Source organism: Amblyraja radiata, chromosome 25 (genome assembly GCF_010909765.2).
Source record: "Amblyraja radiata isolate CabotCenter1 chromosome 25, sAmbRad1.1.pri, whole genome shotgun sequence".
NCBI classification, from domain to species: domain Eukaryota; kingdom Metazoa; phylum Chordata; class Chondrichthyes; order Rajiformes; family Rajidae; genus Amblyraja; species Amblyraja radiata.
In genome coordinates this window covers 29522226-29545013 of record NC_045980.1, presented here as the reverse complement: position 1 = coordinate 29545013, position 22788 = coordinate 29522226, and the positions used below count along the sequence as shown (strand labels likewise).

The 22788-nt window shown below is 43.5% G+C and overlaps 1 protein-coding gene across 2 annotated transcripts in view; it reads right to left on the bottom strand.

The window, feature by feature from the left end:
* acads (acyl-CoA dehydrogenase short chain) overlaps positions 1 to 22788 on the bottom strand; it is an 88702-nt gene that overhangs the window by 23460 nt on the left and 42454 nt on the right. Inside the window, exons 7-8 of one of the 2 annotated variants that reach the window (XM_033043671.1) lie at positions 7326 to 7463; positions 5120 to 5215 (exon numbers count right to left, since the gene is read on the bottom strand). In XM_033043671.1, the coding sequence (XP_032899562.1) occupies positions 5120 to 5215; positions 7326 to 7463 (234 nt within the window). The remainder of the gene's footprint in view (positions 1 to 5119; positions 5216 to 7325; positions 7464 to 22788) is intronic. The other variant, XM_033043672.1, reaches the window with a different exon arrangement.

Sequence of the window (22788 nt, the reverse complement as noted above, 5' to 3'; positions counted from 1 at the left end):
TATAATCATGTATTGACTTTCCGCTGCCTAGCTAGCACGCAACAAAAGCTTTTCACTGTACCTCGGTACACGTGACAATAAACTAAATTAAACTGAACTCTGTAAATTGCCCCCAGTGTGTAGGGAGTGGATGTGAAAGTGGGATAACACGGAACGATTGTCAACAGGTGATCCATGGTCAGTATGGAGTTGGTCGCCTCAGGCCCTGTTTCCATGCTGTATCTTTAAACTAAACTAGTCATATTTCCTAGGTGGGACACAGTGGTGAATTACAATAAGGTATCCTGCTGCAGAGGGATCTCTGTCACATCCTATTTCATCCTTACCCAAAGTTAACATCCAAGCTGTCTCAAACTAAAAGTTGGGCAGCACGGTGGCGCAGCGGTAGAGTTGTAGCCTTACAGCTCCAGAGATCCAGGTTCGATCCTGACTACGGGTGCTTGTCTGTACGGACTATGTACCTTCTCCCTGCGACCACGTGGGTTTTCTCCGGGTGCTATGGTTTCTTCCCACAGTCCTGGACGTACAGATTTGTAGGTTATTTGCCTTATGTAAAAATTGTAAATTGTAGGATAGTGCTGGTGTATGGGGTGATGGCTGGTCGGCGTGGAGTCGGTGGGCCCTAAGGCCTGTTTCCACGCTGTATCTCTGAGGTTTACAGTCTAAAGCAGTTTAAAATGAAGATCGAGGGTAACAGCTCAGATTGATGTTCATCAGAGGTAATTGCAGTTTCATTGTCACAGTGGTGTAGAACAAATGCCTCGGCACAAACTAAATTAGGATATTCTGGAAATAAGAGAACTATTTTTTACAGCACGCTATCAGGGAAGCTGCTAATAGCATTTTTTACTATCCAAAAACAGGATTAGAGTGCGAGGGCAGATCTTTAATTGCAAAAACAACATCCAAAAAAAAGCACTTGCAACGAAGGTCATAGCATGGCAAATGGAGCAGAAATTTGGAATGTTATTTCTCCCTCCTAAATAGAAAGACAGACTTACAATTATACTGCACCATTCACAATCTCAGGTTTTAACGTGTTTTATAAACATGTCATTTTAAATTGCAACCGCTGTTGTAGTGTAGGAAGTGTGGCAAGGAATTTGCACGCAAATAATATTTTGTGCTTTTTTTGGGAAGATAATTGTAAAATCATAACTGCAACCCATCGGAGACTGATTAGTTCAGTACAAGACTAACCTGCGCTAACAGTCACACTTTCCTGCACAATCCAACTTGTTATCACACCAGGGATAGATAACACAGTCCTCCAGCTCATTACTGCACCAGTGACTGCATACTCTAACTTGTTGCCACGGGGCTGCACGGCAACGGGTGCGGCCCGGCAGGCAGGCAGGCCCAAGGATACCAGAGGAGCCTTTGTGCAGGCCCTGCACGCCGCGGACCGACGACGACAGAGGACGGCTCGCCACGGACCGAGAATCACTTGCCGCGGACTGTCGACCGGTAAGACTCACATCACGGACTCCGAACACGGGCCCCAGGCCACCGGCAATGACCAGAATCGAGGAGGGATGTGGAACATGTCGGAGTCCCTGGGGGCCGAGGTCACGAACAACAAAGGGGACCCAGAGTTGGGGGGAGGGGGGGGCGGGGGGCCGCCGAGAATGAGACGAAGGAGGAACCAACAATATTTACGGGTACTTTGTAACTTTGTCTTCCCCTTGTGGCGACTCTTTTGTGTACTGTGTATGCAGAAACATAGAATTCCACTGTACCATCACGGTACATGCGACAATGAAGTGTCTGTCTATCTACAGAACCAGCGACTGCATTATTATTCTTGTTACCACACCAGGGATTGCACAGTCCATCTCATTACTACATCAGGGGTCACACTGCCCATCTTGTTGCCACGCTAGGGGCTGCATGGCCTAACTCATCATCGTAGCAAAGACTGCAAAGCCCAACTCATTACCACATCAAATGCAGAATCATAAAATGTACGCATTCTGCATCATTTAATCCCACTCCTCTGTTTCCTTGCTAACCTTTCAAGTTACCTACCTTTGAAAACTATTCCAATTGATTTTTGAAAGTTTCCATGGAATCCCATTTCATCAATCTTCTAAGAAGTGCATACTAAATCATAACAACCTTCTCTGAGGAAAAAGCTTTCCCTCATTTCCACTCCTGTTCTTTTGCCATAGTTTTCTAACGAGCTCTGGTTATCAACCTTGGTTGGCAACAGTGTCGCAGCAGTACAACATAGAAGAATCGAGAAAGCACTTTCGACCATTAGGGAGACTGACAAATACCTCCGGGAACCGCACGGAAACCTTGGGTGGGGCGCAAAGTCTCCAGAGGTTTCCGTTCAGGTTTCCTAAGTGGGACAGGGGCATTCCAATGCTTACAGCACCAGAGACCCAGGTTCGATCCCGAGTACCGAGTGTATACTTTCTCCCCATGACCTGCGTGGGTTTTCTCCGAGATCTTCAGTTTCCTCTCACACTCCAAAGATGTACAGGTATGTAGGTAAAATTGGCTTAGTAAATATTGTCCCTAGTGTGTGTAGGACAGTGTTAATATGTGGGGATCGCTGGTCGATGTGGACCCGGTGGGCCTGTTTCCGCACTGTATCTCTAAACTAAACTAAACCCACTAAAGAAGCAGTTTTCTTCGGTCAAAGCTCCTCTTGTCTTTGAGTGCAAATACTTAGCTTCTCAATGATCTTCCCTGTTCCAGAGAACATTCCCAGCTTCTCCATTCTTCCACTTAAGTGAAATCATCCAGCTCAATATTAATATAATATAATATGTTTTGTTTATAGGGACAGTGCATATTAATGAACATTTGCATGTAAATATGCGAGATTGTAGCCAATCAATAGCTAATTTCCGTCTCTAGTCCCAGGCAAAGGTAGGTGAAGTGTCTTGCCCAAGGACACAATGACAGTACACACTCCAAGCAGGATTCGAACCGGCCACCTTCAGGTTGCCAGCCGAACACTTAGCCCATTGTGCCATCTGTCGTTACTTGAGAACACCTCCAATACCCTCTCTCCAACACTTTAACAAAGTGTGCTGCCCCAGAATTATACACAATGTTGCTAACTTGCTAAAGTTTTAATATAAATATCATGCCTTTGGTGTTCAATGCCCCATTTAAAAAAAAAACAAGATTCTCATATGTTTTCTAAACGTCCTTATCATCTCCCTCTGCCACCTTCCAACTTTACTGAATGCGTATCATGTCTCAGTACACAGGCAGCCCCAACCAAGCAGCATCATTTAAATGATCCACCTTCTTTCTCCAAAATGTCCATCATTTCACATATACACATTAAATTACACCTGCCATATGTTGGCCTATTACACCATCTGTCTCTATTCCGCTGCAACCTGCTACTATTTATTGTATTATCAAATAAACCATCTGCAAATTGATAAATTGAGTAACTAAATTAGTTGCTTCTATTTTATAAATTCTTCACTTTATGCTACCAGTGAAATACTCTTTGAGAATACACACACACACACAATATATATATATATATATATATATATATATATATATATACACACACACACACACACACATATATATACATATATACATACATACATACATATATACATATATATATATATATATATACTTACTACATATAAACACGTAGTTCAATAAACTTCTCAAATTAACTCATTTGTCTACGAGGACCCTTTGCTGATTCTCTATCATACATTTTTATTCCATCATTTTCCAAATAATAAATAATTCTGTGCTTAACAATAAGCTGTGGTAATTTCCATCACTGGTATGAGATCAAAGGGCAATCATTTTGTTTATCCCTTTTCTAGATAGACACAAAGTGCCAGAGTAACTCAGCGGGTGAGGCAGCATCTCTAGAGAAAAAGGATGGTTGACGTTCCGGGTTTGAAGAAGGGTTCCGATCCGAAATGTCACCTATTCCTTTTCTCTTGAGATGCTGCCTAGCCCGCTGACTCCAGCATTTTGTGTCTATCTGAAGGAAAAGGCAGCTTTGGGTGCCACACGAGTTTACAGTGGGTCAGACAGCGTCTGTGGAGAAAAAGGATGGGTGACGTTTCTGGTCGGAACTCTTCTTCAGTAGAAGGGAGGGAACTAGAGGTAGGAAAAGGCCTGAACATATCAGGGCCAGCTACAGATGACCAAGGAAGGGGGCATCCACAATGGCCCATTGTTGGCTGGGGAAGAGGTGATGACAAAGCCATAGAACGATGCAAAGGGGAATTAGTAGGATGGGTGCGGGGGGGGGGGGGGGGGGGGGGGGGAGGGAGGGAGGGAGTGCAGGGGTTACATGAAATTAGATAAATCAATGTTCATACCACTGGGCTGTAGGATGCCATGCAAAATATGTGCTGCCATTCTGCAGTTCCTTTCTACAGAAGGTAATACCTAACTGGGACGTGTAGGAAGGAACTGCAGATGCTGGTTTAAACCGAAGATAGACACAAAATGCTGGAGTAACTCAGCGGGACAGGCAGCATCTCTGGAGAGAAGGAATGGGTGAGGTTTTGGGTCGAGACCCTTCTTCAGACTGGTTAGGAATAAGGGAAACGAGAGATATAGACGATGATGTCTTTTCTGGGCTCTGCCCCTATGCATCCTCAATTATTGTTGCTCTGCCGTTAACAGTCTTGGGCCTGAACCCTCCAATAACCCCTTAACCGTCCAATAACCAACGTTTAATGTCAGGTCTGAAGAAGGGTCTTGACCAGAAACATCACCCATTCCTTCTTTCCAGAGATGCCCCGCTGAGTTACTCCAACCTTTTTGTCTACCTAAGAGAGATAACAGTTTTGAGGTTCATTTTGGAAGGAGGAGAGGAGAAATTTCTTTAGTCAGAGGGTGGTGAATGTGTGGAATTCTTTGAAACAGAAGTCTGTGGAGGCCAAGTCAGTGAATATTTTTAAGGCATAGATATTCTTGATTAGTACAGGTGTCAGAGGTTATGGGGAGAAGGCAGGGGAATGGGGTTAGGAGGGAGAGATAGATCAGCCTTGATTGAATGGCGGAGTAGACTTGATGGGCCAATTGGCCTAATTCTACTCCTATCCCTTATGACCTTATGAAGATCAAAGCCGTGTGATGATTTAACATGAGTTTCTTGTATTACCTTCACATATGATTTTCCATTATCCTTCAACATAGCTGCTCTCCAAGTCAACAAGCGTGCGCTCTCCAGCGCCAGGCCCATATCAGCTAATTTGAACTGTAAACAAAATAAAATTTAAGTCACCCGCACTGACTATTCCAAAGTACAGTTTTTTTTAATCAAAGATGTTGCAGATGTAGGTCAGCATTTGTGCGCTGGGTTTTCACAACAGGAATGGAAGCCTGGAATCTCAGTGATGGATCTTTCAGTCAAATCACAAGTTATTTCCCAAAAGGTCAGTGGGTCACGGTGAATTGGTAGGAATTCTGAACAGAGAATTATAGTGGAACGCGCAGCGCAGAGCATGTTATTTGGGCCACTGCGCCTGTGCTAGTTATTTAGGTGGGGCTACCTAATCAGCTGCCATGTATTATTTGTAGCTTTTAGTAATTATCCACTTCCTTTTTGAACGACAGTGCTAGACACACTTTCCAACTTCCTGTCAGTGACACGTTCCAAGTCGTGACTGGCTTCAAATAAAACTTATTTTTCCACCAGATTCTTTTGCCAATAACCAGAGAAGTCTGGAGCACAGGCTCTCTTTTTTAAACTGCAACAAAGCAATTGAGAGTTTTGATCGTCAAATCTCCTCGTGATCTCAATAGACAATAGACAATAGGTGCAAGTGTAGGCCATTCGGTCCTTCGAGCCAGCACCGCCATTCAATGTGATCATGGCTGATCATCCCCAATCAGTACCCCATTTCTGCCTTCTCCCCATATCCCCTGACTCTGCTATCTTTAAGAGCCTTGTCTAGCTCTTTCTTGAAAGCATCCAGAGAACCGGCCTCCACCTCCCTCTGAGGCAGAGAATTCCACAGATTCACAACTCTCTGTGAGAAAAAGTGTTTCCTCGTCTCCGTTCTAATTGGCTTACCCCTTATTCTTAAACTGTGGCCCCTGGTTCTGGACACCCCCAACATCGGGAACATGTTTCCTGCCTCTAGCGTGTCCAAACCCTTAATAATCTTATATGGTTCAATAAGATCCCCTCTCATCCTTCTAAACTCCAGAATGTACAAGCCCAGCCGCCCCATTCTCTCAGCATATGACAGTCCCGCCATCCCGGGAATTAACCTTGTAAACCTATGCTGCACTCCCTCAATAGCAAGAATGTCCTTCCTCAAATTAGGGGACCAAAACTGCACACAATACTCCAGGTGTGGTCTCACTAGGGCTCTGTACAACTGCAGAAGGACCTCTTTGCTCCTAAACTCGACTACTCTTGTTATAACTTTTAATCTCATCCCTCCTGGGGTCTGTATTTTTCTGCACCTTCCCAAAGACTTAGACATCTTTCCTAATATGTAGCGCCCAAAACTGGACACAATCGTTTGGGAACTTTTTTTTTTTTTAAATCAGCTTTTGCATACATTACCCGTATTATTGAGGACCAGGGGGGTCCTTTGTCTTTCCATCACTAAGGATTTTGGAACAGACCTTCGAGTTTTTATACTCTTGCGGTCTTTTTGCCAGACTATTTTTAACCTCTCCTCATAGTTCCTACAAATTTCATATTTCTTTGGATGAAATTATGTCTGCAATGATTTCAACAAAATTCATCATTCCAACGTGAATGTTTTTACTCCCGCATATTACTTCCATGAGTTTTGAAACCAGTGATATTGTAGAGTAAAACAAAGAACTAAAGGGCTGCGATCCAATCTAAGCCTTGCCATTGTTTTGAAGAAGATATGCCAACGTTGGAAAAAGTCACCAAAATGTATATTTTTGTAATACTAGAGTCTAACTTTGGACCAACTTGCCCACACCAGCAACATGTCCCATCTACACTAGTCCCATCTACACTAGTCCCACCTACTTGCGTTTGGCCCATATCCCTTTAAACCTATCCTAACCATGTTAAAACTGTCCTATCCACTACTAGAGGGTTTAAATTAAAATCTGTAGGTAAATCTCTTGCCGTGTTCACTGAACATCCTTTTTTTTGAAAACTTTCTAAACAACCTAGCGAGGGAGAGAGTCTGATAGTTTCTCCAAATTTATATTTTTGTGAAGGCAGGAGAATGGGGTTGAGAGGGAAAGATAGATCAGCCATGATTGAAAGGTGGGGTAGACTTGATGGGCCAAATGGCCTAATTCTGCTCCGAGAAGTTCCGAACAGAGAAGTGGGTGACCTTCCTCAGGAAAACTCGAGCTGATTTTACCTGTATGGCCTGGAGTTTGGAAATAGGTGAGCCAAACGCCATTCTTTTCTCAGCATAATCCACAGCACAGTCCAGGGCTGCATGTGCGATCCCGAGGGCCTGTGAGGCAATACCAATCCGACCAGCATCCAGTGTTTGCTGAAAGACAAATCGCAAAAATGTCAAAACGAGAAACACTGTTATTCATTTGTGCACCAAGAACAAGAGTTGGACTGGATCATACATGCCTTTAGTCAGCACCAGGTTGTATGCCTATAGAACTGTAGAAGGGGCAGCACAGTGGCACAGTGTTAGAGTTGCTGCCTCACAGCACCAGAGACCTGGGTTCGATCGGTATGGAATTTGTATGTCTCCCTGTGACCACATGTGTTGTCTCCAGGTCTCCCACATTCCAAAGATGTGCAAGCTTGTAGGTTAATTGGTTTCTGTAAATTGTCCCTAGTGCGTAAGAAAGAACTGGTGTCCGGGGGGTGGTTGTATGATCTAAACCTAAACGTCTGTGATGAATTAAGAGGTCAGACGCCAATGCATGCCATCTCCTTCACCACTAATCACCAACACGTCAAGCTGAGAGGCAAAATGCGCTCCATTAATGTCAATGATGGTTGGCTTAAGAATTCTTAGAGGTGCCTCGGGATCCGTTGTCAGAGGATGTGTCACCTCCCGTGGTCCATTCTGTTTCATAGGATAACTCTTGGGCATGAAGGATCAGCTCAGCTGTAAACGTAACTATGTTAATGTGGGCGGGCAGACTTTGCAGTGTGAGGTTCACGTGGCCTGCCACAGCCAAGATGATCGACTCCATTATGGAATGTCCTGACAATTGACAAACTTAATTTCCTCAAATTAAAGGCAAACAAGTTTAGACACTTTGAAGTTAAATTCCTGTCACGTGAGCAAGATGAATAGCTACTTTGGCCATTCCACTCACTCAGAAGATGAAATGATACAGATTCATGAGCAAAGCTGATCTGAGTAAGATGTCAGAAATGGTTCAGTAATATGGAAACGGATCAGTGCATGCAAACTGTAGGCACGGCATCAGGTGCTAATATTGAGGCAAAATATTCAGGCACACTTATGGGCAGCACAGTGGTGCAGTGGTAGAGTCGCTGCCTTATAGCACCAGAGACCCAGGTTCGATCCTGACTATGGGAGCTGTCTGTATGGAGTTTGTACGTTCTCCCTGTGATCACGTGGGTTTTCTCCGAGATCTTCGGTTTCCTCCCACACTCCAAAAATGTACAGGTTTGTAGGTTAATTGACTTGGTTGTAAATGTAAAATTATCCCTAGTGTGCGTAGGGCATTGTTAACGTGGGGGGGATCGCTGGTCAGTGCGGGCTCGGTGGCACGAACAGCCTGTTTCTGCACTGTATCTCTAAACTAAATTAATCTAAACTTAAATGAAAAGTCACACTACATACTATCAGTTCAAGTTAATTATCTGAAAAAGTACTGTTCTTCCGTGTTCTGCACCCTACACATGTTAAAATAATGACCCCCTTGGATATGGTTCCATAATGGTTGGCTATGGTTCCATAAACACTGATCTTCCAGTTACCCATTCAGTAGCTGTCACTGAAGAGTGAAGACTGTTAGTGAACACAATAGGCTATTTGACTCCAGGAAAGAAGCACAAAAATTAAAAAGATGTAGTACGCTGAGATCATTCTTGAAAATATACCAGAATACCGACATAATTCCGCAGTTCATAGAGAATTTGGAACAGAAAATATAGGTTTAAATATAATGTAAAATCATTTATCAAATCTACAACTAAAACTGTTTGACCGCATGTGTGATCTTTGAAGCTTCAATGGTTTATAAATGAAATGGCAGTCATCTCAAGCTCTTGTTTTGGTCTGAAAGCTGGTAAAGTATGTTTACATTTGCAAACTTCTCTCCCTAAACACTAATTAAGCATGGGTTGGTCCCAGACTGCGCTTACTTACAGGAATTAAACTGTGCAGCGGTAAAAGGCTTGGCCAAAATCCACTGCAGCAATTGAAAACGCACAGGTCCATTAAATAGGATAATACTCCTGTTGTTACAAGAGAACATCCAATTTAATATAAGCAAGTCTACACCACAATTCTCTGGAATTGTATAAATCTATCTTCTGAGCCGCAATTACATTCAGCAATTTGTTGCAGGGCATTTATCAAAACAGGAATGGGAAAACAAAATCACAGGAAGTAATTTAGTTAATACTGAAGTCTATTCGCTTATTATGCAGGTAATCTCCCAGCAAGGATTTCTGGGTCTTGTTGCAAAAATACCTGAAAACAATCAAAAGCTCAGCTGTAATAATACAGGACAGCTGAGCTTTTGATTGTTTTCAGGTAAATCCTCTTTGCTGCACACACTATTATTTTTCATTTTACATTTGTCTTTTCATTAGTATAATTGTATTTAGAGATCAGTATACTAAATTCTAGAATGAGCCTCAATACTTAAAAGTTCACATTATGAAAGATTGTATTACATTTCTATAGATGAGATTATCTTTTGAGGAAAAAAAAAGCCAACAGGTAAAATATAATACTCAGGCTGAAACATTCACTCCCACAGCATGCATTTGTGATGGTTACTAAATCGGTTCCAGTATTGTATCCACATTTGTGCGCATACTACACTGGACCATTATCACTGAGGGTGTTAGGGCATGCGTGGCTAAACCAGATAGATACAAAGTGCCCGAGTAACTCAGTGGGTCAGGCAGCATCTCTGGAGAAAAAGGATGGGTGACGTTTCGGGTCGGGAATCTTCTCCAGACTGGAGGAAATCATCATAAGATCATAGGATAGGAGCAGAATTAGGCCATTCGGCCCATCAAGTCTACTCCGCCATTCAATCATGGTTGATTCTCTCCCTCCTAGCCCCATTCTCCTGCTTTCTCCCCATAACCTCTGACACCCGCACTAATCAAGACAGGTTTGATGTCAATGACTGTGCAACATTGACTTGGTACCACCACTGCTATCTGGAGCTTAACATTCCAGCTGAACCCTGCACAGCTGAACATGGGGGGGGACTGTAGGCCAATTTATACATTATCAAATCCATGCAGGTTAATTTCTAATTTATTTCAAATGATTCTTGCTATGATTGTACAAGTGTTCTCTAGAGGGAGTTGTGTGCCAGATGGTGAAATCACTGCTCCAACTTCAGGCTATTATACAAACCAGATGAATCTCGACTGATCTGCATTAGTAGCCATTTCCCATGACAACTGCACTAGAAGAACAAGCAGACATCCAAAGTAGTCAAGAGTGTTTATTGTCATATGTCCCAAACAGAAGGATGAAATTCTTACTTGCTGCTGCACAACATTGTAAACATTGTAGGTACACAAAATTGCTGGGGAAACTCAGCGGGTGCAGCAGCATCTATGGAGCGAAGGAAATAGGCGACGTTTCGGGCCGAAACCCTTCTTCAGACTGATGGGGGGTGGGGAAGAAGGAAGGAAAAGGGGAGGAGGAGGAGGAGCCCGAGGGCGGGCGGATGGGGGGGTGGGAGGAGACAGCTAGAGGGTTAAGGAAGGGGAGGAGACAGCAAGGGCTAGCAAAATTGAGAGAATTCAATGTTAATGCCATCCGGACGCAAGGTCCCCAGACGGAATATGAGGTGCTGTTCCTCCAATTTCCGCTGTTGCTCACTCTGGCAATGGAGGAGACCCAGGACAGAGAGGTCGGATTGGGAATGGGAGGGGGAGTTGAAGTGCTGAGCCACCGGGAGTTCAGGTAGGTTATTGCGGACTGAGCGGAGGTGTTCGGTGAAACGATCGCCCAACCTACGCTTAGTCTCCCCGATGTAAATCAGCTGACATCTAGAGCAGCGGATGCAGTAGATGAGGTTGGAGGAGATACAGGTGAACCTTTGTCGCACCTGGAACGACTGCTTGGGTCCTTGAATGGAGTCAAGGGGGGAGGTGAAGGGACAGGTGTTGCATTTCTTGCGGTTGCAACGGAACCGTAACAACGTAAACATTGTACTCTGTAAATAATATAATAAACGAGAAAAAGTTCACTGTGTGTTTGTATATATATAGTCTAGAAGGGTCTCGACCCAAAACGTCGCCTATTCCTTCTCTCCATAGATGCTGCGCATTTTGTGTCTATCTTCGGTGCGATAAATATATTACACCGAAGATAGACACAAAGTGCTGGAGTAACTCAGCGGGAAGTAATGAGTGACATCTCAGGTTGAGTCTGAAGAAGGGAAGCAAACTCCTAAGTGTAGATGGCGTAGAGTCCTCTTAGCAAGTACCCTAATTTGTTCAATGTGTTCAGACAGCAAATCGTCTACACAAACCTCAGTGAAGAAACATTGTATAGATGTCCGTGCTTGACGAAGGCTCCTTCATCTTACTGCAGCCATACCTACAATCTCTAAACAAGGCATGAAAGACGCTGCCAGTAACTGGTAATGCTTCTGTGACTATGAATGTTAAAGTATGGGTATTGCCTTCCAATTTTGCAGGGGAGATTAATGGCATTCTCCATCCAGAGATGTTGCTTTTTGTTTTCTCTTGTCGGAAAACAGCAGATGGAACAGCCACATGGCTTAGTGAGGATTGACTGCTTCTCCATGGTGCTGGAGCCAGCTAGTGCTTGGAGGCACCACATGCCAACTCTGGAAATGCACCACAAGTTAAAGTCATTCCAATCCCATCATGTCCATCTGGTCTATGGCTGTAGGTAGACACACAAAGCTGGAGTAACTCAGCGGGTCAAGCAGCATCTCTGGAGAAAAGGAATAGGTGATGTTTTTGGTTGAGACCTTTCTTCATTTGGCTGTACTTGGTACATCATGCACATCAATGCTCAGTGCACTGACAACAGTCATGATGCCTTTGTTTAGCAGATGACCACAGCAAACTGATGATTGTCTACTGGGCAACAAGGGCAATTCACTGATAACACATCCTAGATTCTGGTATCTTCATTGCCTTGATTACTTTGGAGGACCCAGCAGATTTATAACTAAAACCAGACCTAATTCAACACTCGCAAGACTATTGTAATGCTCCTCTGAGTTGTTTTCCAACCTACAATGCTGAGAACTACAGACGTAGAAACAAGGAATTGCAGGTGATGGTTTACACAGAAGGACACAAAATTCTGCGACTCAGGCAGCATTTCTGGAGAACATGGATAGGTGACTTTTCGGATTGAGACCCGAAACATTACCTATCCATGTTCTCCACGAGATGCTGTCTGACCCGCTGAAATACTCCAGCACTTTGTTTCATGTAAACTATATTCTGCACTCTCTACCTTTCCCTTTGCTCCATCATATAGTACTTGAGTTTGATATTATTCCATCTATGTTTTGTATATCTGATCTGCTTGGATGGTGTATATGGTGTCAACATTTTACTCTATCACCTTCCACGCTGATGAAGAATACACGTGAATATAACCAGTAAACTGAAGCACAGAATTAGGACTCACTGTACTTTAAAAATGCAATCAGCAGATAAATGCATAATACTGCTGGGAAGTTGCAGATCTGGGCCCATCAGGAGTTGCTGGGCTACAGGTGGAGACTAATGCAGAAGATGTACATAATTTTTAGTTTTGTTTAGTTCAGAGATACAGAGCGGAAACAGGCCCGTTAGCCCACCGGCTCCGCACCGGCCAGCGATCCCCGCACATTAACACTATCCTACATACACTAGGGTCAATTTACATTCAAACCTGAAATGTCATCCATTCCTTCTCTCCAGAGATGATGCATGTGCCGCTGAGTTACTCCAGCATTTTGTGTCTATCTTCGGTTTAAACCAGCATCTGCAGTTCTTTCCTACACATCTGTTCAACCCTGATCTTGGGTACTGTACATGTGGAGTCTGCATGTTCTGGTTTCCTCCCTTGTCTCAAAGATGTGTGTGTGTGTTGGTAGGTTAATTGACCACTGTAAATTGCCACTAGTGCGTGATAGAATTGGAAGGTGTTGATGGGAATGTGGGCAGAACAAAATGGGGTTAGTGTGGGGTTAGCATAAATGGGTGTTCCATAGTTGCTGTGGATTCAATGGGCCACAGGGTCTGTTTCGACCGCTGTATGACTATGTTTGTATAATGGTTTTACAAATAAATTTATCCTATTGTGCTTCAGACAAAGCAACCTACCTTCCATAGACTCCATTTATTCCTCACGCTGCCTCGGCAGGGCCTCTAGCATGATCAAGGATGAATCGCACCCTGGCCACTCCCTCTTCTCCCCTCTCCCACCAGGCAAAAGGTACAGAAGTATGAAAACGCACATCTCCAGATTCAGGGACAGTTTCTTCCCATCTGTAATCAGGCAACTGAACCATCCTAGCAACGACTAGAGAGCAGTCCTGAACTACGATCCACCTCATTGGAGACCCTCGGACTATCTTTGATCGGACTTTACCGGCTTTATCTTGCACTAAATGCTTTTCACATTATTCCCTTCATCATATATCTGTACATTGAGAATGGCTCGATTGTAATCATGAATTTTCCTTCCGCTGACTGGTTAGCATGCAACAAAAGCTTTTCACTGTACCTCAGTACGCATGACAATAAACTAAACTAAACTTATGATTTGTATTGAAAATAATGGTGGGACTAACAGCATTTAATGTCATTATGGAAACAAGATGAAATGAAAAAAGGGAAAACTAGTCCAAGCTTCCCTGCTGCTTTATTGTTTCCATTCTAACAGTTGAAAGACCAACATTAAAACCCATACAATGGCATGAAGTACCTGTACTTCCCAGCTAAATGCTTCAGTAAACATTAGGGCTGGTGCGTTCAAGGGCTCTTCATTTTTAAATGGTTGATTCGTGTTTTATTTACAGGTAACAAGTTTGCTGGCACTGAAAATGTTATTTTCGCCGTTGAAGAATATTTTGATCCGATTTAACCATTGTTGGATTCTTTTCAAAAATGCTGCCTGTTCCGAGCACTCACAGATCACGCTTTTTAAGTCATGTTAATGTCCCAGCTGATAAAATGTTGTACAATGGCCCTCTAAAGCACACGATGCAAATTTAAACAAAAGACACCAATGACAAGATTTCTGCATTCACTTTGGAGCCCCTCTATGCAAGAACACAGAAATAAGCAGGTTCTACTTCAGAGAGAAGAGACTACATTGTGTGGGTGGTAACACTAAGCAAGAGGAAGGTCTGATTTCTGTACCAAAGGTTACAAATAGTACAAAAATGCAGGATGAGGGTTGATGGTTCAGAATCCACTGAATAGTTCCCTTTGATAAAACAGAATTAAAAATAGTTGATTTAGCTCTTTGCTGCCAAACTCTTTATTTTCCTTCTGCCCTGTGGTCACATATATACAGTTGAAAAGCGTGAGCAAAATATCAAAGTAAACTAGCACCATTTTCAACTGCTAACAATGGGCCCACTCTGTGAAAATCTATGGCAGCTGCTAAATACCATTCATAGATCCCCCTCCCCCAAACACCTTGACACACAAATTCTGCGCTGTGCTTTTCATTTGTTCTCTTTGTGCGAGTGCTGGTGCTTGGAGATTGAAGCATCTATTATTAACCTCAAGATTCCCAGATTTTATGTACCTCAGATAGATGCGGAATAAATGCAAGTCTGCTTTTCTCCCCACCCGCATGTTTTTGTTTCTCTTTTCCGACACAACCATTTTAGGTCTGCCGGACTGCATTAAATGTTAGGTCAGTAATGCCCCGAATGCAGCCGGTTTGCAAAAATGAATAGGAATAAGGATAGGGCTCGTCGCTGCGAAGGAGGACCCGGCAGGCCGCAGCCTGCAAGGGAGAAGCCATCGAGCTCGGCCTCGAAGACAGAAGAGCTGAGGAGGAGGGAAACGTTGACGACGGCGGACGCGAGGCGGAGGAGAGGGACCGACTGGGGAATTGCTCCGGTGTCTGCAAGGATGGCAGCAGGAGGCACCCCCGGGTCACAGAGGTGGTCGGGTGGGCGAGGAGAGGGACATCAGTTCGCGGGCCGAGCTGGTCGAGGGCGACGGAGGAGGCCCTGCAGAAGCCTGGGCCTTACCTGGATCGGGAGTCGCTCCAGTATATAGAGCGTGTCGGACGGACTTTGGACTTTTGCAAATGGTGCTAAAATATGGCGACCCGTCCATGTGTAAGCTACGCAAAAAAATGTCACTGTGCAGTGAACATGACAATAAAGAACTACTGAACCATTAAACCATTGAGATCAAACTATAAAATAAACTCCGGATCAGCAAAAAGGGAGGAAGTGCCACCTGTTGTATGAACACAAACAACTTAGTTTAGTTTAGATTAGAGATGCAGCGTGGAAACAGGCCCTTTGGCCCACCGTGTCCATACCGACCAGCGATCCCCGCACATTAACACTACTCTACACACACTATGGATAATTTTACATTTATACCAAGCCAATTAGCCTACAAACTTGTACGCCTTTGGAGTGTGGGAGGCAACCGAAGATCTCTGAGAAAACCTCCGCAGGTCACAGGGAGAACGTACAAACTCCGTACGGACAAGGACCGGTAGTCAGGATCGAACCCGGGTCTCTGGCGCTGCAATACTCTACCGCTAGGCCACCGTGCCACCCATGACAGCTAACGGACAGTTCCAGGTTGCCTCCACTTCCTTCAAAGCAGCAATATTTCACTACAGGATTGATGTTCTGGTGTGGCAAACAGTGCCTTCTTTTCCACATCAACAACTTTCATTTATCCGCTCCCTTCAATGTAATAAAACAACTCTTGACACTTCACAAGAGCATTGTCAATAATAATTTGACACCAAGCCACATTAGAAGTTATTAGGACAGATCATCAAAACATTGTTGAGATAGTCTTTGTGTGTTTTTTTAAAAAGAGCAAAGCAAGAGAAAAAAAGATATTCACGGTAGATCAGACAAAAAGTAGAGAAGACTTAGAAGAGCAACCTCTGGCTGAGGGCAGCCGGTGGTTTATAGATGGATCCTCCAGGTGCATAGGTGGAAAAAGACATAGTGGGTACGGTATAGTGAACGGGGAAACTATGGAGGAAATTAATGATGTACTTTCATGCGGCCATTAATATCTCAGTATCTCCTTTATTAACTATCTAAGATCCTGTAATATAGTAAGCCATTGAATAAAAACAAGGCTATGTAATGAAAGAAAGAGTGTACATTGCCAACCACCATCTCTAACTGTGGCTTCCTTCAAAACAAGCGACCTACCTTAGATCTTGCAAAATTGCACTTTTGTAAGATGTGATGCAATCCTTACAGAGTCGACAACATTAACGCAATTGTGGACGGCACAGTGGACTGGCGGTAGAGTTGCTACCTTACAGCGCTGGAGAACCGGGTCCGATCCTGACTACGGGTGGTGTCTATACGGAGTTTGTTCGTTCTCCCCGTGACCGCGTGTATTTTCTCTGAGATCTTCCGTTTCCTCCCACACTCCAAAGACGTCCAGGTATGTAGGTTAATTGGCTTGGTGTATTGTGTAAATTGTCCCTAGTGTGTGGAGGATAGTGTTAACATGCAGGGATCGCTGGTCGGTGCAGATTCGGTGGGCCAACCACCGAGGTAACTGTGTACCTCGGTGATTGCCAGTCACCCCCCCCCCGGACACTCCTTCCCCCAGAAAAATTGCACTACTAAGACTGTATGTATGTATATATATTTATTGCTCATATTCTATGTTCGTTCTTCTGGGGAGATGCTAACTGCATTTCGTTGTACAGTGGGAAATAAGATGGGGGGGTCCTCCAAATCAACTCTAGATCCTATGAATCTCATGGCATCAAATAGAATATGGGTAAGAAAGACTCCTGCTGATTGCCACCTACTCTCCTCTCTCCCTTGTAAATATTAATCTGGAACTGTACACCTCTGCAACAAAAATGGACCCTTGGTTAGATACAGGTCCACCACTGATTTTCCAGCGCATGGAGGTCAGGCAACTCCATTATTCCAGACAAAATTACGACAGCATTGTGTGTGGCGCACTTTCTTTTGGGATGAGTGCCTCCATGCTGAAAGGGGTCATTGTTAACTTGTTTTTTAATTGTTAATTCTCTATTTCTCCCCGTTCGATTGCAACCTTGTCGTGGTCGGGGAGCTTGTGTGTCTCAGTGACGCCCAGAGCGGGAGATTCGTCTCCTGTTAGGGGTCTCGCATGCTGGACAGGTCGAAGGGTAGAGGCGAGACGAAGAGCGATTCACTGGTCCTCCAGGTTGGAGGTTGAGCACAGGGGCTAACAACCCTGTCTCGTAAAACAAATATGTTACGGAAACAGCAACTGAAGGAATCAACACTACTGAGTGGAGGGCCTTCGTTGCTGCCCTACATGCCCGGAGGCAGAATAAGGCAGCAGGTAAGTAAGTAAGTAAGTAAGTAAGTAAGTAAGTAAGTAAGTAAGTAAGTAAGTAAGTAAGTAAGTAATCCTTTATTTAGGTTTCTAGCAGTCAATGGTGCTTAAGAGACACGGGAGAGGTACAATTAGTTAGTGGGTCAGATTGTTGAACTATTATCACGTGGACCAGCAAAATGGAGCATCCGGCAAGGCTCTGGAACCAAGGGTGTTGGAAAATCCTTGGTGCACCAGTACCCATATTTTATACAAAGAGAGACTTGCAGGACATACAAAGCTCATTGCATCATGCATTGTTGTACTATAAATTGGAAAGAGTCTAATGGAAGGGAAGATAGAGAAAGGCAAGAAATTTCTCTCTCTGAAAAATCTTTGAAGTTGCTAACAAATAACACATTATAAAGCAAGAACAAGTCTAAGTATAGACCTTGTATAGTATGAACTGTGTATGACTCAGAAGTGACAAATAATCCGAAAAAAAGCACAAAAATAGAACAACAATCTCAGATTGGAAACTCTGCACCTTAGCCCATACCTCCTCACCAGGCAACTAAAATTAAAATCGTAATTAATGTAAGAAACTTGGTGAATTAATTCAGTTCCACTAGCTAGCTTTCATGGCCAAGAATGCTATAAAAAAAAGGTTTGGTGTACCAATAAAAATAGGATGTTAAAAAGAGCACAGAGGCATGCTGTACTGAACACTTAATCTTTTGAACATGACAATGAAATGCCTTGAATTATGATCCAGAGATTACAGATGCATTTATTCAGTTGCTACATGGAGAATCCAACCAAGCAGTACTTTGTTTATGGTCTCTGGCCCCAACTTACATTCTCACGCCAAGGATAGATCTCTGAATGCATGGTTATGCTCGTTGTATTCCTTGTCTAACCCAAGAAATACCTAAAGCCATTTGACAGAACATATAGGCAGAGGTTTATGGAGTAAATATAGAGTGATACAGTGTAGAAACAGGCCCTTCAGCCCAACATGCCCACAACGGACAACATGTCCCTACAACACTAGTCCCACCTTCCTGCATTTGATCCATATCTCTTCAAACCTGTCCTTTCCATGTACCTGTCTAACTATTCCTAAATGTTGGAATAGTCCCTGCCTCAACTACCTCCTCTGCAGCTTGTTCCATACATCCACCACCCTTCGTGTGAAAAAGTTACCCCTCAGGTTCCTATTAAATCTTTTCCCCTTCTCCTCAAAACGATGTCCTCTGGTCTTCGATTCACTTACTCTAGCCAAGAGACTCAGTGTATCTACCCGATCTATTCCTCTCATGATTTTATACACCTCTATATGATTACACCTCATCCTCCTGCTCTCCAAGGAATAGAGTCCAAGCCTACTCAACCTCTCCCTATAGCTCAGGCCCTCCAGTCCTGGCAACATCCTAGTAAATCTTCTCTATACCCTTTCCAGCTTGACAACATCTTTCCTGTTGCATAGTACCCAGAACTGCACACAATACTCTAAATGCGGCCTCACCAAAGTCTTATACAACTGCAACATGACCTCCCAACTTCTATACTCAGAATAGTTAAACTGAAAAACCAATTAGTAGCAAAATAAAAAAATTAAAACATAGCTTTCATGAAGCAAAATGTAATTTAAAATTATGTCTTTGCAAACAAGCAACAACATTATATTACACCAGTCTGAAGAAGGGACCCAAAGCAAAACATCACCTATCCATGCTCTCCAGAGATGCTGCCTGACCCACTGAGTTGTTCTAGCACTCTTTTTTTTCACAGCATTATATAATATTGTACTCTGTCAAATGATTAGAACAAGCTCATCTTAAAGCAGCACTTCTATACCTAGAAAAAAAAATGCTGGAGTAACTCAGCGGGTCAGGCAGTATCTCTGGAGGACATGGATAGGTGATGTTTCGGGCCACTGTGTTACTCCAGTACTTTGTGTGGTTTTTTTCCTGTCAATAAGCAACTGTAGTTCCTTGTGTTTGCACTTATACCTTGCCTTTTATTTGGTGGGTAGATCAGGATATGCCTACATGAGGTTTGCTGGTGTAAAGAAAATTATTTCAAAATTGAGGAAGTTTGTTTTTATTACCAGGAAGCCTCAACATTTTCATGCATTAAACATCTTGATGTAAGCTTTTTCTTGAAATTAATTATTTTATTCAGGTCTAAATAAAGACTGTGACCTATTGTTGAGGGCATGCACTTGTTCCTCTCAGATGCTCAATTACACAAGTGCTTGGTTTGCAAGATTCCAACAACTGGACAACCAAACATGGATCCCAACCATGGATCGACTGGGCTTGTTTTCACTGGAATTTAGATGGATGAGAGGGGATCTTATAGAAACATATACATTTCTTAAGCGATTGGACAGGCTAGATGCAGGAAAAATGTTCCCGATGTTGGGACAGTCCAGAACCTGGGGTCACAGTTTAAGAAGTAAGCCATTTAGGAGTGAGATGAGGAAACATTTTTTCACCCAGAGAGTTGTGAATCTGTGGAATTCTCTGCCACAGAAGGCAGTGGAAGCCAATTCACTGGATGTATTCAAGAGAGAGTTAGATATAGCTCTTAGGGCTAACAGAATCAAGAGATATGGGGAGAAAGCAGGAATGGTGTACTGATTTTGGATGATCAGCCATGATCATATTGAATGGCAGTGCTGACTCGAAGGGCCGAATGGCCTATTCCTGCACCTTTTTTCTATTTCTATGTAACCACATTCATTCACTTAAAGCAGCAAAACATGGAGGCCATTTGCACAGCCCTATTGCATGCAGCACAGTTGTGCAGCAGTAGAACTGCTGCCATACACGCTTGAGACCAGGTTCGGTCGTCTGTTCCGAGTTTGCACGTTCTCCCTGTGACTGCATGGGTTTTCTCCGGGTGCTCCAGTTTCCTCCCACTTTGCAAAGGCGAGCAGGTTTGTAGGTTAATTTGCTTTTGGAAATTGTCCCCAATGTGTAGCATAGAACTAATGCATGGGGGATTGCTGGTCGGTGTGGACTTGGTGGGCTGAAGGGCCTCTCCTCTGCATCCCCACAGCCCACCCCATTCACATCCCCCACTAACCCACTTGGCACCCTCTGTCCCTCAGGATTTGTTCTGTTTCGTTAAGTGCCCATTCATAAGGCCCTCCCAGTTTTGTTATCAACATCTTATGTGGAAGCTTATACAGATCCTGGCGGACCTGGTGGGCTGTTTCTCTAAACTAAACTATTGGGGTTTTTTTAAATAGTTCCACAAGTTTGATAATCAGACCGCTGTAGATATCACCTTTAATTAAATAAATCATGATTGATATATCTCACAGATAGCTATTCGTCATACTCTTTGTGAAATTCAGTCCTGAAATTTTCAACTGAAAAAACTTAACAGCTTTCTGGAAGAGTAGAACAGCCTAATTTATGGTTATGTGCTGAATATTCTTAATTTCTGGCAGGGGAAACGTGCTCTCTCTAACTATGCTTTCAAATCCTATAACTCAGAGGCTTTCAACATTTGTTAATTTACACACATCTAAAAATGTTCAAATGGAGAAGCAAATTGCTTTGGAAACGTTATCACAAGAAGACAAAAAAAGCTCAGTGGCTCAAGTAGCATCCGTGGGGACGGAAGCAGAGACAACGTTTCCAGTTAAGAAGCTTTCATCACAGCAGGCAAAGTGAGAAAGCAAGTGTGATTTAAGCTGTTTAAGAGGGGGATGTGGAGAGAACCAAGGCAATGCCTGTGGTAGTAGGGTGAAGACTAACGTTATCAAAGTAACATTACTCAAAAACTGGCAGCTGGAGACAAAAAAGACAAAAACCCATCAAAATAGAAACATTCAGACACTAGTGAGGAGAGGAAAATAAAGTATGTCAACTTTCTTCCTCTTGGCTCCTATTATTTCCCCGTTTTTCTCTCTTACAGCTCCCTCCATCCTTCTCCTTCCCATGTGTGACCTCTCTACTTTGACCCTGCGCTCTCACACTCCTTCCGTTTTTCCCCCTTTGATTTTTCATTCCCCCGGACTCTTCCCCTTCCCCTTCCCTCTCTCGCTTGTGCCCACTTCCACTTCTCGTCACTTCCTCGGCTCTTTCTCTCTCTCTCCTCTGCATCCCCACAGCCCACCCCATTCACATCCCCACTAACCCACTTGGCACCCTCTGTCCCTCAGGATTTGTTCTGTTTCGTTAAGTGCCCATTCATAAGGCCCTCCCAGTTTTGTTATCAACATCTTATGTGGAAGCTTATACAGATCCAGTTTAGTTCAGTATATTGTCACATGGATCTAGGTCCAGTGAAAAGCTTTTGTTGCGTGCTGAATCATGAGAGGAATAGATCGGGTAGATGCACAGAGACCTTTACCAGGAGTAGGGGAATCGAGGACCAGAGGACATAGGTTCAAGGTGAAGGGGAAAAGATTTAATAGGAATCCGAGGGGTGACTTTTTCCACACAGGGGGTGGTGGGTGTATGGAACAAGCTGCCAGAGAAGGTAGTTCAGGCTGGCACTATCCCATCGTTTAAGAAACAGTCGGACAGGTACATGGATAGGACAGGTTTGGAGGGTTATGGACCAAGCGCAGGCAAGTGGGACTAGGGTAGCTGGGACATTGTTGGTCGGTGTGGGCGAGTTGGGCCGAACGGCCTGCTTCTACACTATATCACTCTATGACTCTATGACCAGTCAGCATATATATCATCCTTAGAAAAATGTTCATGTACCACGTTAGCTATTGCTTTTAAAAATTCAGCTAATCTCGTTAAGTTTGACTTGACATTTACATATCAATGTTGATACTCTCACCTTTTCCAAGCACTGAGACTCAGGGGAAAAAGTTTGCATACTTTGCTTACATTCTTATTGGTTTCCTAATAATATTAATAGCTAAACTGAAATAATACTGAGAAAATGTAGATGCCCTTTTCTTTTAGGTGTTAATTCTCATTGCATCAATTCCCGAGCAGATGCATTTTGTTACACATTTTGCACTATATTTGTGTATTTTCTTTGCATTCATACAAAGTTTACTAAAGAGGAAGTTATTCAGCCACCTCTCTTGGAACCACCTATCATTAGCTCTTGCCCCATCCCTTTCCCTCACCTCTCTCTACAACCTCCCTCTCTCTACTCCATCAGCCTGAAGA